This window comes from Labeo rohita, chromosome 18, assembly GCF_022985175.1.
Source record: "Labeo rohita strain BAU-BD-2019 chromosome 18, IGBB_LRoh.1.0, whole genome shotgun sequence".
In the NCBI taxonomy this organism is placed as follows: domain Eukaryota; kingdom Metazoa; phylum Chordata; class Actinopteri; order Cypriniformes; family Cyprinidae; genus Labeo; species Labeo rohita.
In genome coordinates this window covers 18,727,541-18,747,928 of record NC_066886.1, presented here as the reverse complement: position 1 = coordinate 18,747,928, position 20,388 = coordinate 18,727,541, and the positions used below count along the sequence as shown (strand labels likewise).

The window sequence follows — 20,388 nt, the reverse complement described above, 5'->3', positions numbered from 1 at the left end:
GTGCCAGTAGATAGACTTTTATTTTATTGTTGTGAATCGACACTTTCCTCCCCGTTAACTTCAAAAACTGACATGCGGCTCCGATAGCCTTATGGGCAGCGTGCCGACATGAACGCCGTTGCGCTTCGGGCGTCCCTTTTTTTCGAGTCCTGGCTTGCAGACACTTCCCAATCCTGTCCCCCCTCTCTTTCTCTCCCACTTTGCTTTCTGTCTAAATACTACCCTATCAAATAAAGGGCAAAAATGCCAAAAACTAAAAAATAAAACATCAGCGCAAAAGCGAGCTTTCTTTTTTCTCAACATTCATACTGTTGCAGCTGTTGTTATAGCAGCAAAAGATGCCCTCGGCTGCAACGCTGCCAGATTTTTTTTTACTAAGAAAACGCTCGTCAACTTTTTCTTGTCAAAGAAGACGCCAAGTGTGAACATAGCCTAAGTTGTCACTTAGTACAACTTAACTTTTCAAGTTGACTAAACTTATTTGAGTTGATTGAACTTAATTTTTAGGCAGCAGGTAACAATTATGTTAGCTTGACTCAACAAATTGTTTTTTTTTTAATTGTTTTTTACAGTGTAGCTAAATTTTCTTTAAATTATCTTTAAAACAGTGGCCTTTCATTTAAGTCATTTGTAGGTGAATATCCACTTAATTCAGCACTGCTTGTGTTTTTAAATGGGATATTGGATGCAAAATTCACTTTTACATACACTTCTTTGCATATAAATGTGTCAGCAGTGTGTGGACACAACCACCCTACAATGATAAAAATCCATTTACTTCTTTTTTTAATCTTTAAAAAACCTAAACGGTCTCAATTATCAAGAAGTTTTGGTTTTTGGAGCAGTATGACATCATATAGCTCAATTAGCAGTAACTCAGTATCATTTAAAGAGACATGCACTAAAACAGGTCACTGTGAACAGAGCTGTTTTTTGACAAGGTAAAAAGGGTGTAGCTTTACACGACCACTGAGGAATTTTAATTTGGAGACATGTCATGAAGACCTTAGAGATTCATACCAACTTGTGGAAAATGGACATCCGATATCCCGTTTGATTTATGGAGTGAAAAAATACTTGATTTTTATAGGTGATTCAGTGAGAGAGCCATCTGAACAAATGAGAATCGATTCAGACTATTTTACAAACACATTCTGCCAATTCACTGAAAAGAACTGGCTGAAAAGAATGACTCATTCATAAATTGTTGGCATCACTGGTTCAGTTGTCAAAAATACGGGACATGAATAATGTCTGCTAAAATATTGGCATGGACAATGCACAGTATGTGTGTATAGTTTATACAGGCGCTGCTGCCAATCACTGTCATTTTATTGTGGATATATAATTCTAGTCTTTTATACAACAATGTTTGCATATCAATACTTCTTAAATACAAAAGTAGGAGTCAATTGCAACACTCAAATACTTGTACTGATCTCTCAATAGACTTTTCCAATCTGACTGACAGTGCTATTATCATTATCCTGTTACTCATAACCTTGCATCCATTGTGAGCATAAAGAATTCTGATGTCATTCATGTCCTTCAGTGAAATATTATGAAAATGGCAGATGATAAATTGGAGAAAACAGATTGGAATGGCAACTAATGGAGAGGGCAAGAAAAAGACAGGAAGAAAGAGGACACAACCCATAAATCATACACTCAGAAGTCCATTATATAGAAGACTGCAGCAGTGCTCTATACTGCCTGATTCTAACATCATATCTACTTTCTTTAAATACATTTTGACTATAGAGAATGAGATTTTCAGCCAAATGTAGATTAAACTACATATATATGGACAGACAGATATCTAGGCAGACAGATATCCAGTGTTGGGGGTAATGCATTACAAGTAACGTGAGTTATGTAATCAGATTACTTTTTTCAAGTAACTAGTAAATAAAAATATAAATATCTGAGTATGCAAAACTAACATAATGTACTTTCCATTGGGGATGTGCACAAATAGTGAATACGAATTCGGAAGGGCACGGGAAACTAATAACGTGTTCTACGGAGCTACTGATGGGACATGGTTAGCCGCTTACTAGCAGTAGCCTGTTACATTACAGTACAAAATTCCACTTACCACATAAACAGAAGGAGAGGAGAGATGTAAAGAGAGATGACTGATAGCACCTGATCCTGAGCACCACTGACAATCATCTAACCTTGTAAAATGTGTGGTAAGTACTGCCGCTCCGTAGTATACACAGAGTACGTGTGATTGCGAATCTCGAAAGTGAAAGTATAAAGCGAGCGCACATTCAAATGTGATTTCAATGCCCTGCATATTAATAGCGGCTCCCTGATGCCCGCAATTTACATACAGTATAATTGCCCAACGATTTAATTGAGAAAGCATTGAAATGTGTTTTTTTCTTCCTGTCTCAAATTTACCCCCTTTAGGGGTTCCATAGTACACGTCATTTCCTTCTGAACACGGTATTCGGATTTGGGCACATTTCGACTTTCCATAAAAGTAATGCAATTAACCCAATTGTTTAAAAGGGTCATATGATTTTGCTAAAAAGAACATTTTTTTGTGTATTTGGTGTAATGCAATGTGTAGGTTCGAAGTTCAAAAAACACATTATTATCCACAAACTGTACATTATTGTTGCTCCTCTCTGCCCCACCTTTCTGAAACATGTCGATTTTTACAAAGCTCATTGTTCTGAAAAGCATGGTGTGCTCTGATTAGCCAGCTATACAGTGTGTTGTGATTGGCCGAATACCTCAAGCGTGTGACGGAAATGTTACACCCCTTACCATGTTGTGATGCTGGGTCCAGGCGTGAGGAGACAAAAACAATAAAATCCATTATAAATGAGGCATTTGTTGCATCCAGTGAGGACATAATTACTGATTATAATGACTCATACCGTCTTTTTACGCATTGCGTTGCGCCGTGTAAACATAATACCATGTCTGCATTTGTGATCACAGAAATGACAATCAACAAGCACTACTCTACACTGCTTAAAACTCACATTTGAATAGCCAGCAGGAACACTAAATTGGCTGACATCAACGTCTTTATTCACAGCATTTACAAACGCCAACAGCAGGTGAGAGGAGGACGCCATGATTGCAGCTGTTTTTGTTGTGTGTCGTTTCATCATAATGGAGATGGAATGTAAACGCACAATTTACATGATTAAAAAGAGCATGGAAATCTGACCAAATCTCCTATGACAACTTCCACTGTTACATATCATCAAGGCTGAGAAAAGAACACAATCACTGTTTTCCATGTTCATGGAGTAAATATTTTTACACAGCTTTTTAAAAATGCTGGGTAGCCGGTGTTTTGTATGCGTTTGGCCTATCAGCGTACACTTATGTCACTGGTAGTTCCTACAGACCAATTCGGTGTTTGCAAACAGTGATTATGTTTTTTGTGGGCGGAGCATATCTGGTGGCAGAAAATTACAGTTTTCAAGTAGCGGTCTATGGAAGCCATGGAATAAAAGAATAAAAAAAGGTAATTTTGAGTTTATTTTAAAAATTCTGACTTCATCTTGCAGTTCCGAGATTATATCTCATAATTCTGATAAGAAAAATCAACTCGCCATTCTCTTTTTCCATTCGGCTCAGAATGATTTGTTTATATCCCACACTTCTGGGGCTTTTTCCCTCAGATTTAACAAACTTGCTATTGTTGAGATAAATTAAGTTATAAAGTCTGAACTATGAGATATAAACTTGAATTTGCAAGAAAAAAAAAGACAGAATTGTGAGATAAAATGGGTAAATGTTATGTAAAATGCTATTGGTTTAAATACTATTTCATGCTGTAGCTGTTGGGCTAATATAATATGTCCACTATCAACTGTAATGTGAATATTATGTAGTCAAATTGTTTAAATTAAATCTATGCGTTAAAAATAATCATTGGAGTTTCATCCTGTCTGTATGTTTACACTTCTGCGTTTAGCTATAAAAATGATTTGCATTATCATTCTGACATCCAATGTCAAAATAATACATTTTTTTCTCTTGTTCCATGGATTTTACCCGATTCCCTCCACTTGTTACCAGTGTTTTTTTTGCTACCCCAATGCGTGAGCAGCTGCAGATGACGTAACTGTGACGTCTACTCCAGGGTTGCCAGGTTTTCACAACAAAACCTGCCCAACTGCTACTCAAAACTAACCCAATCACCTTTCAGTGGGGGGTCCTCGTTTAAAAAACGCATTCCGGGGGGTAAAATACACATTTTTTTTAGCTAGGTTCCCCTGGTAAAATTCGCATTCCAAGGGCTAAACATCACATTTTTGGGTTCACTTCAACCCGCGGACATGAAAAACAAACCATGGCAACAGTGTTAAAGGAGAAGTCCACAGAAATTACAGATGATGTACTCACCCCATTTTCATCCAAGTTGTTCATGTCTTTCTTTCTTCAGTCATAAAGAAATTATGTTTTTTGAGAAAAACATTTCAGGATTTTTCTCCATATAATGGACTGATATGGTGCCCTGAGTTTGAACTTCCAAAATGCAGTTTAAATGCGGCTTCAAACGATCCCAAATGTGGTTGTAAACGATCCCAGCCGAGGAAGGAGGGTCTTATCTAGCGAAGCGATCGTTATTTTCATTAAAAAAATACAATTTAAATACTTTCTAATCTCAAATGCTCATCTTGTTTTGCTCTCTCTGGACAGGGTATGTCGAAAAACTCCAATCATATTTACACCCTAAACTTCAAAAATCATTTCAGAATCATTGTACATCGCTGCAGAAGTACCGACCCAGTCTTTGCAAAATGAAAGATCAAACAGCCTTAACAAAAAAGATAAAACAGCGATATAGGACGATTTTAAAGTTGAGGGAGAAAATGAGATGAGTTTTCCAACATACCCTAACTGTCCTGAACCGGATAAAAACAGAGTTCAGGCTGAGGAAGACAAGACGAGTGTTTGACATTAAAAAGTATATACATTTTATTGTTTTTATAAAAATAACCGAACGTTTTGCTAAATAAGACCCTTCTTTCTCGGCTGGCATCATTTACGACCGCATTTGGGATCGTTTGAAGCCGCATTTAAACTGCATTTTGGAAGTTCAAACTTGGGGTATCATTAAAGTCCATTATATAGAGAAAAATTTCCTTTCTTAACGACTGAGGAAAGAAAGACATGAACATCTTGCATGACAAGTGGGTGAGTACATTATCTGTAATTTTTGTTCTGGAAGTGGACTAGTCTATTCCAAGTTAGTCTATAGAACTGGTTTAGACTCTACTCTGAAGTAGGAGCTAATTTAGTTCTCCCAAATGGAGTTTCGAGAACTAACTACATTCCTAGTTCCTGTTGTGCGAGCACACCAGAAAGCGGGAACGTCCGCCAATAGTTCTTGAAACTATGAAAAAGTTCCTCCGGTGCGAAAGCCCGTTGATCTGTTAATAGGTTTGTGTCCAAAGGGCAAAAGGTCAGTGGCAGAGATTAGCAGTAAAGACAAGTGCTCATTTGGGAGTGCGCTAGTGTGGACATTATGGAATTACAACTGAGGGTTTAGGCAGGATTACACTGAGATTTGCAGGATTATGCCACCAGCAAATCAAAGTGGCACACGTAAGAATAACACAGGTCAAGGTACTTGAATTATTCAGCTTTGTTTCATCCTCAGACGAACCCACAGACTGTGATCGCCTGATGTATATCAAATACACAACTCAAAACAAAAGCTTCTTCTCAATACGGAAAGCTGTAATCTGATTGGCCACCTTTACATAAGGTGTTTTGAGATTAGTTAACAACCTAAAGCGACTTTATTATTCTCTTCAAGCCTGTTTTCACTGGAAGCGCCACTGCAGATGTTCAGCCCACATAGCTGACAAGACTGATCAATGGATTTCATTCAGACTTTAATTAGCGTCATAATGAGAGGCCTCCAGTGATTGATTTCCAATAGAGCATGAGGTGTTGTCTAAAATGAGGGGATCAAAGTTGAAAGGCGAAGAGAAACGAATAAAAGAGAGGACAGTGTAATGACGGGAAATACGTAGGCCTTTGACCGATCTTACGCGAAAGCTAATCGCTGCAGTCATACGGTAAACAACCTCGAGAGAGTGGAGGGACGTCCATCATTCACTATGATTAATGCTACTGTTTACCTTGTCTTCTCTCCAGACGAACAAAGCATCAGCACAAGGAGATTTCCAGGGTGCCAGTGCGGCGTCTCGCCAGGCTCTGTGGCTGTCTATCCTTTCGATCGTGTTCGGCATCATCACTTACATCTGCGCCATCGCCGCCCTGATCTCCTATCTGTCCGGGAAGCCACCTTAAAGACTACCTTATCGGTATCCTCTCAAATCTTCCGGAAATGCACCTCCCTGGTTCCTAATTACACAAACCGCTGCTCCTTACATACTCACATTCTGTAATAAGTACATTTGTTTGACAGAGAAGCCACCTTTGTAACATTTTCTTCAAGTTCACAGCTGTCATATTAGATTAAGAAATGCAACTCACTACATTTGGAAAGAGGGTAGTTTTAGTGGAATTCTTTGTAATTGGGTCAAAAAATGCAAAAAATGTAAGTATGACACCAACTTCAGAAAGAAAGACCTGCGCTCTGTCTTGGCGCTTGTGTCTAAGTTGGCAGGGGAGGGAGTGATTGAGGCCTAGGGGTTTGTTAGAAGGGAACTAGACAAGGACTGCGAGATCAGGAGATCACAACGGACTTGGCTGTGAAACAGCAGGACGTGCCCTCCGAGACACATGAGTGAACTGGGTCAGTTTCTATCTGAGCTCTAAAGCTGGTCATTGAATCACTCTCTAAATTGAAAACACCTCTGGACTTTAGAACTCGGATAGAAAACAAGTGCAAGTTCAGGCAGATTCTGCAAATATGAGGATGCATAACAAGTATGCGCAGGCAAGAGTTCAATGCGATGAGAGAAACGCACACATATATACGCTGCAGCTTCCACTGAGTCATGCTGTTATGAGAAGCTTCTCCTGCAGGACTCTATTCATAGCTTGATAAATGTAGACTCTCCATTTTCCACCTACTGTACCAACAAACCATATGGAGACACTTCATATGATTCAGCTAAACCATGACTGCAAACGGGACTGATAAAAAAGGGGGTAAATCAGGAATTGGGCCAGATTAAAGCATTCAAAAATAAGTTTTCTTAACTGCTGTTTTCTTCTTTTTCCCGATTTAAGAATGAAGTTAAGAATATTTTGTATTCCCAAAAACATTTCTTAATAGGATAGACAGATTTAATTTGTGTTCTAAAGATGAACGAAGGTATTATGGATTTGGAACGACATGAGGGTGAGCGATTAATGACAGAATTTTTATTTTTGGGTGAACTTTCCCTTTAAGATTGTTCTAATGGAAAAATTGAGAAGTATTAGAATTCCTAAAAATGTTTTAAAAAACAATCATAAATGTGATGTGTAAATATGTATGCAGATGTTTTAATCATTTTTTTTGGGCCATTCCGGGTATTAAGCAGTAGGGCTGGGTGATAATTTGATAACAATAATTATCACAATATTATTTTCCTCGATAAAACGATATGAAGAGTTCGATAAATGTTCGATATAAATTTTATGTGCCAAAAGCGGAATGAAACAGCACGACTCACTTGAATCGCACACACGGACCGTTTATCCGCTCAGACCAAAGTTCAAACTGCCGCGCTGTGCGAGCTCACTAGTGAGGTTGCATTTACTCCATCACGCGAGCACTAAACAGCGCTGGGGGATCCAGTGTGAAACACTTGAATTCAGCGACGAACACAAATGACTCTGTGATTCAAACTAGTTTAAAGCTGTGCAACGAGACAGTCAGAAGACTTTTTTTAATCTACACGTCGCCATCATTTACCATGGATTTACTGTAGTAACACTCACTGCACCATGGTATTGTGGCAGAAATGTGGGATACTCACACTGAATTTTATTACAGGAGTAATGGCATATAATTATAGTTTGTATGTATTTGTGATTAAGCTATAGCATGTGTGCATTTATACTGAATGTTTTTAGACTACCGTTTTTCGTACAAATAGGCTAACTATAAAACCATGTAGTTATATTTTTTACCATGGTATTGAGGTACCATTATGTGTGGTTTTAACTGTGTTTATCATGATTTAAAATATATGCTTGCTACTATGGGAGACCAATGCTTAATTAAAAAAAAAAGGAAAACAACAACAAAAAAAACTGGGTCAGAATAAATGTAACCATATAAAACTGAGGTTGCTACAGTTCTTACAGATGTTTCTGATTGATAACGAACAAAAATTTACTTCTGCATCCTCAAGCTACTATCAAATGTGCATTTCTAAGAGACAAAAAAGTGATATTATTATCATTATCAGACAACCCAAACCTGTTTCTTGATTTGAAACAATATAACATGCAGAAATTAATTTTTCTAGTTAGATATTTATTTTGTTAAGGAAAATTAATGGTCTGGTTTCTACAACTTTGACTTTGGAGCAAAAAAGAAATAAGAAAGAAATAAAGATTTGACATTTATCTTGATAATTATCGATATCGACTGATATGAAAAAAAAAATATTGTGATATTTTTTTTTGCCCTTATCGCCCAGCCCTATTAAGCAGTATAGCAATTATAAATTTGATTATTTCTGTAATCTGCCTGAGGTGTTTTTTTTTTTTTTTTTAGTACTTAGGAACATCTTAAGAATTTAAGATTTTCATGAATCCTACCAGTTTAACTACCAGTTGATTTTTTCTTTTTTTTTATTAGAACTATGTGTTTTGAAACAAACAAATGTCTGCAGTAATAGTAGAATGGCCATAAAAACAATGATTTAAACAGCTTTACAACTCAAATATGATATTTTCACAAACAAATTCATAAAATTCTAAAACTTACTTTTGCCTTTAAACCATTTTTTAAGAAAATGGATGAATCAAAATTATAAATTGCTATGAAAAAAATACTGTCAGTAATTACCCACCATCATGACATTCCAAACCCGTTCATTTTTGAAACATAAATTAAGATATTTTTGATTAAATTCAAGAGCTTTCTGTCCCTGCATAGACAGCAACACAACTGACACGTTCAAGGCCCATAAAGGTAGTAAGGACATCACTGAAATAGTCCATGTGACATCAGTGGCACAGCCTTAATTTTATGATAGTTTTTGTGAGCAAAGAAAACAAAAATAACAACTCTGTTCGACAATTTCTTCTCAGTCTTTGACGGACTATTTAATGTCCTAACTGCCTTAAATGTGTCAGTTGCGTTGTTGTCTATGCAGGGTCAGAAATCTCTCATATTTCATTAAAAATATCTTAATTTGTGTTCCGAAGATGAATGGGTAATTAATAACGACTGTAATTTTCATTTTTGGGTGAACTAGTCCTTTAAATATAATTGTTCTGAGAAAACAACAACAAAAAACACTGTTGTATTAGACACACAGAGGATGAAAGGAAAATGCCATCAAAACTTTTTGAAAACAGTCCCTTTCATTCGAAGATATATTCATTTTTGCCCAAAATCATTGAGTTTGCAGGTATGTAAACATCTTTAAATACAAGATCATGATTTATATTCATTCTGAACTACTGAACATATAATATGTTTGTATGTAGATGTGAAATAAAGGGTAAATTTGCCTGCCTGAGCAGTTATTAACTTGAAGCTGCATTCATATGATTGAAGCCATGCACTTAAGATAATGGAATCCACTATAAAAGGGACTTCTGGGATATATGAAGGCTTAAAACTGTAGTCAGTGACATTTCTATCACTGCGCGCACTCTGTTTTGTTGTAGCACTCCACTTTATACTTACATCCCTTTTGTGGGTCTACATTTCGCCTCGTAACCTCAAAGGCGAGTGATAAGCAGTGCCAAACCCACTTTCTGACTGAAGTGCTTTAGTTGCTACTATAGGAAGTGTCTCTGAATATGAAACATTTTGCATTGCATTTCTCACGCCTTCTGCATTCATGTACAGTTATTGGCACTACCTTTTTTAAGCAGGATATTTGTGTTTATAAACTTACTTCGCAAATGTTCTGTTCATTAATTTGACTGGTAAACTGTTAAAATTACACTAAACTAGACAATATGTAAATGCCTGAAATACACTGTTGCTTAAAAGTTTGGGGTCAAGTTAATGTTTGAATTCAGGAAGCGTTTGTTAAATTGATCAAAAGTGACAGTTAGGACATTTAGAATTTTACAAAGATTTATACTTCGAATGAAAATTCTTTTGAACTTTCTTTTCATCAAAAAAGAATGGTTTCTACAAAAATATTAAGCTTTTTAAATGTTTCTCGATTTCGAATCATCATATTAGAATGATTTCTGAAGGATCATGTGACACTTGAGTAATGATGCTGAAAATTCAGCTTTGCATCACAGGAATAAATTACATGTTAACATATATCCACAATTTAAAGCATTTATTTTAAAATTGTGATAATATTTCAAGGAAAAGCCCACTTCCAGAACAAAAATTTACAGATAATGTACTCACCCCCTTGTCATCCAAGATGTTCATGTCTTTCTTCAGTTGTAAAGAAATTATGTTTTTTAAGGAAAACATTTCAGCGTGAGGCAAACATTCAAACATGAAAATTTTCTGCATATATTGGACTTCTATGGTGCCCCGAGTTTGAACTTCCAAAATGCAGTTTAAATGCGGCTTCAAACGATCCCAGCTGAGGAAGTAGGGTCTTATTTAGTGAAATGATTGGTTATTTTAATTTAAAAACACAATTAACCCTCTGGTTGTGTTCAGGTCAAATTGACCCGGAAAAGATTTTCTTTTTCCTGAAAATACTAGTTAATGTTATCACATTAGACTCAAACTTACTGACTTTGTTCACACTGGGTATAAGTACTTCTCTGAAATTTTTTTCAAATTTTCATAATTTTTTGTGGGTTTTATTTCACCTAGTCAAACTTGGGGTGTTCCCAGTCAAAAATGACTGGACTCCAAACAATTGCTTATAAATCTGTCATTATGCTATATTATCACCAAATATTGGATTTAATCTTTTTGTCAACTTGTTTTCTTTCATTTAAGACTGGTTTTGTGTTTCTATTTGCATCTTATTAATTGTAGGCCTCATTTTTCTGAGAGAAGGTACCTTGTTTTTTGAGTAAAAAAAAAAACATTTTTTTATGAATAAATTTCACAATATGAGATAAAAAATTATGAAAATTTGCACTGTGTATCACACTAGTGTGCTTTAATGTTTAATAAGGAAGTTGGCTTTTAAATGCTTTTATTTTGCACAAAATTGCAAAAAGTCACACTTGTGGTGTTCCTGGTCAAAAATGACCGGATTCGAAAACAACTGTTCATAAATCTGTTATTATGCTATATTTTCACCAAATACTGGATTCAATCTTTTTGTCAACTTGTTTTCTTTCATTTAGGACTGGTTTTGTGTTTCTATTTGCATCTGATTAATCGTAGGTTTCATTTATCTGAAAGTAGGCAAAACTGCACAAAATTTTTGGTCAAAAATGACAAAATCTCCAAACGAGATTCCTACTCTCAGATAAATGAGGCCTACGATTAATCAGATGCAAATAGAAACACAAAACCAGTCCTAAATGAAAGAAAACAAGTAGACAAAAAGAATGAATCCAATATTTGGTGAAAATATAGCATAATAACAGATTTATAAACAATTGTTTGGAGTCCAGTCATTTTTGACCGAGAACACCACAAGTGTGACAGGAATCCGAACACAACCAGAGGGTTAAAATCATTTTTAATCTCAAACGCTCGTCTTGTCTTGCTCTGCCTGAACTCTGTGTATTCTGGCTCAAGACAGTTAAGGTATGTCGAAAAAACAAAACAAAAAAAAAAAAACCTAAAAAAAGGGAGAACATGAAATGGGAGTTTTTTGACATACCCTAACTGTCATGAACCGGAACAAAAAGAGTTCAGGCAGAGTAAGACAAGACGAGCGTTTGACATTAAAAAGTATTTAAATTGTATTTTTTAATTGAAAATAACCAATCGTTTCGCTAGATAAGACCCTTCTTTCTTGGTTGGGATCATTTAAAACCGCATTTGGGATCATTTGAAGCCGCATTTAAACTACATTTTGGAGGTTCAAACTCGGGGCACCATATATGTCCACTATATGGAGAAAATTGGTGAAATGTTTGCCTCAAAAACATAATTTCTATATGACTGAAGAAAGAAAGACATGAACATCTTGGATAACAAGGAGGTGAGTACATTATCTATAAATTTTTCTTCTGGAAATGGACTTCTGCTTTCACAATATTACAGATTTTATGGCATTTTTACCGACCCCAAACATTTGAATGGTACATTAACAGAAAGTCTATATTAAAATGTCAAGTGCATGATACTATAATCAGAATACAAAAATATGTGATTTAAAGGTTGAAATGCACCCTGTTCCAAAAGATTAAACCACAAAACAGCGGTCAGCATAAACTGCCTTGGCAGGTGCCCTTCCAGCTCCCCGCAGCTAAAAATTGGGTCACATCATGGTAGGAAATTATGTATTACTTCTACAACAAGCTGCCCCATGGAGCAGAGGAGAGGAGCGATAGCACAGCCCCCCTCCGGTAACTTATCATTGCTGAAAAAAGCACCATAAATAGTCATCCAGTCCAGCGTACAGGTCAAAGTACTGCGGTCAAATCTCAGAACAGAGAAATTTAGAAAGGAACACAAGTCATTATTTTCTTTCTCCTCTACATTAATCTTGTGTAAATGTATGTAAATTTCGCAGGTAACTTATGAACAAATAAATGCACTTGATTGAAATTTCATTTGGTTTTGTCTTTTTTGTAATTGCATTGATGTTGTGAAAAGAGCTAGTCTACATGTTTTAATGATACTCATTACAGTACACATCTCTAGAGGAACTAAATGGAAGATCAAGCACAACTGCGGTGAATAGCAATTAATGATAATGCATATTAATACACTATGTCATTTTCTCACTGACCCAGCTTACATAGTTTAATGGAAATCTCTATCACTTTTTCATTTTGAAAGCTACGGTTCCCAAGGCAGTGGACTTAAATTGCTATTTTAAGTTCAAACGTGCTGAGTTTTACACACACACACACACAAAAAAGCAGCATTATGGTCTGTTTTATTTAATATGACTCTATTAAGAATTTTTTACTTTTTTTTTTTTTTTTTTTTTTTTTTTTTTTTTTTGAGATCTAGCTATTTATTAGCTATTTAAAAACAGAAAGTATAGCACCTGGGTAACAAAATGGCTATTTATGGTACATCTCTTCATTTTTATTATTATTATTAGCACAGAATAAAAACACTTTGTTTTTTGAGCATGGCACCAAATACAAAATAATATGCAAACTAAGATGGTATGAGCTAAAAAATGAAATCTTGAAATTACTTGGGAGTCACAGAATTGCTCTGTAAATGTTTGTCGGTGAATAATAGTGTATTGTAAAAATAAAACTTATATATATATATATATATATATATATATATATATATATAGATAGATAGATAGATAGATATATAGATAGATAGATAGATATATAGATAGATAGATACACATACACATACACATACATATACACATACATATACACATACATTTTTTATATATATATATATATATATATATATATATATTATTATTATTATTATTATATTTGGAAAAAAATATTATAAAATAATATTTATTTTTTTCAGGACTGTTTGATGAATAGAAAGATCCAAAGATCAACATTTATTTGAAATATAAAGTTTTTTTTTTTTTTTTTTTAAATTACACCACTATAGTATAAAAGCTTACTATTATATAAATTATGGAAATTATAACTTTTATTTAACAAGGATGCTTTAAATTGATCAAAGGTGATAAGGACATTTATAATGTTACAAAAGATTACTATTTCAGATAAATGCTGTTATTCTGAACTTTCTATTCATCAAAAAAACCTGAAATAAATATAGCAGTTTTCAACATAATAATAATAAATGTTTTTTAAGCAGCAAATCAGAATATTGGAATGATTTCTGAAGGATCATGTATGGAGTAATGATGCTAAAAATTAAGCTTTGGAGTCACAGGAATAAATTATATTTTAAAATATATTTAAATATTAACTAACTTTAAAATGTTACTTTATTTTTCTGTACTCTGGATCAAATAAATGCAGGCTTGGTGAGCAGAAGAGACTTCATTACAAATCATTACAAATCTTACTGTTCAAAAACTTTTGACTGGTAGTATATAAATAGTAAAGAAATTACAATGCAAACTCAAGGTAAAAATCATAAGAAGCATTTTATTTTATCTTTGAATATCGCCGTTTGACAGAATCCCTATAAAACTGAAAAATCTGTTCAGAAGCCTTTTGACTGATTGCGATGCACTGCTGCAGCTGTGTAGGAAGAAAACACATTTATGTCATTGCCTTGTAGAAAATTCAAGCGGGTTACGAAACACACAAGTACCTATGTATCATCGCCACAAACAGAGCTATGAATCACAGGCAAGAATGAAATGCCTCATCCAATCTCACCTCCTGGACTGAAAAAGAGCCTGTAGTTGACGACATCAAAACATTGCGCTCGACGCTATCAATAGCAAATGTTAACAACGCTCGGCTTTCCTGGAAAAGAAAACATAAGACACAGATCAAGAGCTTAACCTGCGAGCTATGGTTTGTGTCAGCCCTGGGCAACAGGAAGCGCGGCTTGTACCTTTTCCTGCCGAGCTGTGGGATCAGTGATTATCTGGCCCTCTTTGCTAATAGCGCAGGTCACACCACAAAAAAGGTGGCTCATGGGCAGCCCGGCATCCATTAGAGCCATACAGGCGGCGTTCAGGCAGCACGACAGAAGCTGACAGTTAGATAAGGAACCATACTGTAGGAACATGCAAGAAAATGGGACATAAAAGAAAAAAACAAAACAAAAATACAATCAACAATAACATGGAAGCTTGGGGTCAGTACGATTTTTTTTAATGGTTTAAAAAAAGGTCTCATATATGGAAGCCCATTTCCACCACTGAATAAAAAATAAAAAGGTTATTGCGCCTTTTTTTCTCAGAATACAGATTTTTTTTTTTTTAATTGCATGATATGAACTCGCTTTTGTGTGAAATAAAGTCAGAATTGAGAGATAAATTTATTATGAGAAAAGTCAGAATTGCGAGAAACAAACTCACAATCGCACGACAAAGTCGTTTTTCTCGCAAATGCGAGTTTATATCTCGAAATTCTGACTTTCTCAGAATTATAAGATATACACTTGCAATTAAATTTAAATTAATTTATCAGAATTGTGAGATAAAATCTTAAAATCTCATTGGCATTTGCGAGAAAAGTCAGAATTGCGAGAAAAACTCACAATTGCTTGAAAAAAAGTCTTTTTTTGCAAATTCAAGTTTATATTTCACAATTCTGACTTTATTTCTCACAAATGTGATTTTATATCTCGCAATTCTAACTTTTTTCTTAGAATTTTGAGATATAAACTTGCAATTCTAAGAAATGAAGTCAGAATTTGAAAATATAATAATTCACAATTGTGTGAAAAAGTCAGAATTGTGAGATAAAAACTTTCAAATCTGACTATTTTCTTGCAAATGCAAGTTCATATCTCGCATTTCTGACTTCTCTTGCAATTCTGACCTTTTCTCAGAATTATGATATAAACGTGCAATTTTGAGAAATTAAGTGAAAATTGCGAGATATAAACTCAAAATTGCAAGAATTTTGAAAAGAAAGGAAAGGAAAGGAAAAAGGAAAGACGTAAAGCCAAGTATGATGACCCACACTCAGAATTTGTGCTCTGCACCTTCAATCCCTGCCGGACCTGGGACTCGAACCTGCAACCTTTCAATTACAAGCCCAACTCCCTAACCATTAGCCCACGGCTTCTGACTTTTCTCTACTTTTCTCTTACTAGTTGTTCCCTCAGAATTATGAGACAGATATTCACAATTCTGAGAAACGAAGTCAGAAATTCTGACTCGGAATTCTGACTTTTTTCCCCTCACAAATGCGAGTTTATTTTGCAACTTTTGACTTTTTTTCTTAGAATTATGAGATATAAACTTGCAATTTAATTTAAAATAATTTCATTTCTCAGAATTGCAAGATAAAAACTCAAAAACTCAAACTCGCACTTGTGAGAAAAGTCAGAATTGTAAGAGTTTATATCTCATAATTCTGACTTTTTTCTGGAAAATGTCAGTTAAAATGTTTTTTTCCTCACAATTTTCACTTTTTTTCTTAGAATTGTGAGAGATAAATTCGCAATTCTAAGAAATTAAGTCAGAATTGCAAAATATAAACTCTTGGGTGAAATATAAAATATAAACAATTATAAACAAATATAAAAATATAAACAATTGGGTGAAATAAAGTTAGAATTCCAAGAAAAACTCAATTCAGACTTTTTTTACAATTACTTTTTTTTCTCAGAATTGCAAGATATAAACACACAATTGTGAGAAATAAAGTCAGAATTACGCAATTCTGACTTGTTTCTCGCAAAGGAGAGTTTATATCTTTTGTTAACTCTTTTTTTCTCTGAATTATGAGATATAAACTTGAAATTCTGACATTTTTTCCTGCAATGCTGACTTTTTTTTTCCCCTCAGAACTGAGAGATATAAACTCGCATTTGTGAGAAAAAAAGTCAGAATTTTGAGATAAAAAGTTACCCTATTTTATTCAGTGGCGGAAACAGGCTTCCAAACTCATGCTCACCAAGGTTGCATAATTTTTTTTTAAAAATACAGTAAAAGAAGTAATATTGTGAAATATTACCATATAAAATAACTCTTTTCTAATACATTTTAAATTGTAATTTATTCCCGTGATGACAACGCTGAATTTTCAGCAGCCATTACTCCAGTCTTTATCGTCACATGATCCTTCAGAAATCATTTTAATATACTGATTTGCTCAAGAAACATTTCTTATTATTATCTATATTATAAACTGTTGTGCAGTTTAATATTTTTGTAAAAACAGGGATACATTTTTAAAGTTTCTTGCCTAGAATGTTCAAAAGAACAGCATTTATTTAAAATTAAAACTTTGATAAGATTATAAATGTCTCCTTGATGAATAAAAGTATTAATTTCTTTAAAAAATACTTTGCTTACCTTAAAGCTAGCTTTTAACAAATTAAACTTTGTAACCGTTCAGATGAATATACTCATTACAGTCATATTTTAAATTAATTGACCCCTAAGCCTTAACAACAAATGTGGTTAAATAATATTACCACACGCTTTTCTTAATTTAACATATTAGAAATAGTTTTGCTGGTGTTCAGGATACAGAGCCGTCATCGTGGATGACCTGCAGGATGAGTGTGACAGAGGAGCGAGGATGAAGCGTCAACAGAATAGCAGCCTCGCATGTCTCACGCACACACTGCTCTCTCGCGCGCTCTCGGACTCCTGAAGAAACACAACGACATGGGAAGAGTTTGAGGAGATGGAATGGGAAAACTCAGTCAGTACCAGACTGCCACCTAATGGTGAGAAGTGGCGGTGCAGGGCAAGGTGTCTGTTGACAGGAGGAGTGTCAGAACAATGTAATTACCAAAATGAAAGAATATTATTATTAAACACTGACCTGACATGATTATTAGTCATGTAATTATAGTCTGCACGATTATTAATTTTTAAAATATGTTCAAACTATCTGTAGGTAAAAGCTTTCCAAATGATGTTCTATGAGGAAATAAATAAAATCAAAACACACACAAGACACAACGGAAATGCTAATTAAATGCCAACAGAACAACGTAATTACCAAAATGAAATACTATTTTTAGTCTTCCATTTCGCTAATTACATTGTTCAGTTGGCATTTAGCTAATAATTACTATTAGTCATGTAATTATAGTCTACATAATTATTAATTTTTAAAATATGTTCAAACAATCTGTAGGTAAACGCCTTGCAAATAATGTTCTAATGAAATAAACAAAATTAAAACACACACAAGACACAACATATATTTATATACATATATTGTATTTTATATTAAAGTCTGGACCAGCATGACAAGTCTACAATTTTTTCCTGTATATAAAATAGTAGTAAAAACTCAAAAGTAATATTAAAACTCAAAATAAGAGTGTAGTAATGTAATGTTATGTTCCATCATCATTCAGCATAAAAAAAAAGAAAAAAGGTATATATACAACTTTTCTTTTATATATTTTAGTGTGTAAGGGTCAGAATATATATATGTAAATAAAAAATAAATAAATATAAATACATTCATCCAACATCCAAAATTCATCCAACATACATATATATGTAAACAAAAAAAAAAAAAAAAAAAAAAAAAAAAAATTGTGTGGGTGTGTGTGTGTTTTATATATATATATATATATATATTATATTATATTATATTTTATATATATATATATATATATATATATATATTTTTTTTTTTTTTTTTTTTAAATAAATTAAAACCTAGTAGTTTGATAATAATGGCAAAGACTGGTAATGATGGATAATGGCAAAGATTGCTATAGATTTAACATTACAGTTTTTGGGGGCTGTACTGCGATCCTAAATATGGTCTAATGGGTCACTCCGTGTCATTAAAAATGAAAGTTTCATTACAAAAGAAAAGTTTATTAAGTACCAGAATTTTCAATAATTTTGAGATATGAGACCTTGAGTAACAAGCATGCAAACTTTGGAAAAAGAATATTTATGGCACTCAAACATGTACGTTCTATGCAATTTTTTTGATAAAAAAAGAAAACAAGATGGAAAAGAGTAAAACATGTCTAATTTTAACAGTATTTGTTCTTCAGACCTTCCTCTTTAAAAAATAAAAATAAATAAAATAAAACAGCTAAATGCAAAGTGACCCACATTTGGATTTTGACCACTGAAATTGTTTAAAATTTAACGATTTACTCCTGGAGCCATATTGTGATATCTCTAGAACTGAACTATATACAGAGCCTCAAATGGAAATGTCAAAAGGAAAATGTGTTACGACATAAAATCTAAAATGGCATTAAGATATCTTTAATTCTTCTTGAATTACAGGCATGCAAACTTTGGGGGGAAAAAAGAAAAAATAAAAACTTAAAATTCACTACCGGCATATACTGCAACAAAAATTGCTTAAGTCAACAGATTTTAAAAATCAATAGACAAATCAATCCCTGTGTACAAATCATATAATGTTGCTTTTACGTCCATTTAATTTGGCTCTGAATCTTAAGTGAAATATTTCATTTCTACAAAGTAGTGGATTACTCAGTAAATATACATTTGCAACATTTAATATTTTAGCTTTCATCACTATACTCGTTCATCTTTCTTCAGAAAAATACTGACAAAATCAAAAAATTTAAGCTAGGGAAATTTTTAGGGAAAGTTTAGTTGATCTGACACGGAATGACCCTAATAATCATCTAATGATTGTTCTCCTAAATATGCCTGACAGGATGTTTTGGTATATGAATCATTGTTATACTGAATGACAGTGGGTATCTTCTGTAAATCGTGGTAAAATCGTCATTAGCTGTATTAAATTTTTACAGTTTATTATTAATTATAATTACATAAAGCATAAGGCTGCAAATAAACCAATTTAGAAAATACATACCTGGAAGCCCCATTTTGGGCTGGATAAGCACCTCTACAGTAGCTCGATCATAGATTTCCTTGCTGACTTTAACCTCAGCTGGTCCATAAACTCCAGCCAGGATACTAGTATCACCTGAAAATACATTGACAAATTCAAAACTATATAGCTACAAATGAATTAAATACATTTCTGGACACAAGCTTGACAGGCAACGACTTGCTCTGAACAAAAGAAGCAAATCAGTTACAAACCAATATAAATACCTTGAACAAATGTAGAAGATCCGTCAGGTTTGGACAATAAACTCTGCTCACTTCCATATTCTCTTAAAACTGAACAACTTTGATCTAAGTCCATCATGGTCCTCATGCACAATCCTCTCGTCGCGCTTATATGCGTCATTGTTTTGAGCGCACCATAATGACGACATAGCATACATTCGCCCTCTAGTGGTAAGAGTGTGACAGTGACCACATTGCCAGAAACCGTTGACGAGTTTAACTAAAATGTATCTGCTACTAAACTGTAGTTATACATAGGAATTTATGCTTAATACGCAATTAAAATTATACACTTTCCAGATATAAACGTAAAAAATGAGATGAATGTTTGTGGTGACCAGCAGGGGACGTACTGCATGCAGGGTTGCCAGATTTTCACAACAAAACCTGCCCAATTTCTACTTAAAACTAGTCCAGTCGTGTTTCGGGAGGGTCCCCAGTAAAAGTCACATTCCAGGAGCTAAATATCACGTTATTGTTGTCGCTTCAACCCGCGGAAACAGTG

At 34.1% G+C, this 20,388-nt stretch overlaps 2 protein-coding genes across 3 annotated transcripts in view; one reads left to right on the top strand and one right to left on the bottom strand.

Annotated features, from left to right (window-relative positions):
• Positions 1-7,044, top strand: part of tmem91 (transmembrane protein 91) — a 37,347-nt gene extending 30,303 nt beyond the window's left edge. For both annotated transcript variants that reach the window (XM_051135791.1, XM_051135790.1), the window contains one exon: positions 6,145-7,044. In XM_051135791.1, coding sequence (XP_050991748.1) covers positions 6,145-6,300 — 156 coding nt within the window. In that variant the 3' untranslated portion in view covers positions 6,301-7,044. The remainder of the gene's footprint in view (positions 1-6,144) is intronic.
• Positions 7,045-14,275: 7,231 nt separating this feature from the next.
• exosc5 (exosome component 5) lies at positions 14,276-20,007 on the bottom strand. Its single transcript, XM_051135793.1, has 6 exons — positions 19,866-20,007; positions 19,621-19,734; positions 17,311-17,432; positions 14,714-14,854; positions 14,533-14,622; positions 14,276-14,391 (listed from the first exon to the last, which is right to left on the bottom strand). Exons 1-6 carry the CDS (start codon positions 20,002-20,004, stop codon positions 14,296-14,298), a joined length of 702 nt encoding a protein of 233 aa, XP_050991750.1. The 5' UTR covers positions 20,005-20,007; the 3' UTR covers positions 14,276-14,295.
• Positions 20,008-20,388: the final 381 nt, after the last annotated feature.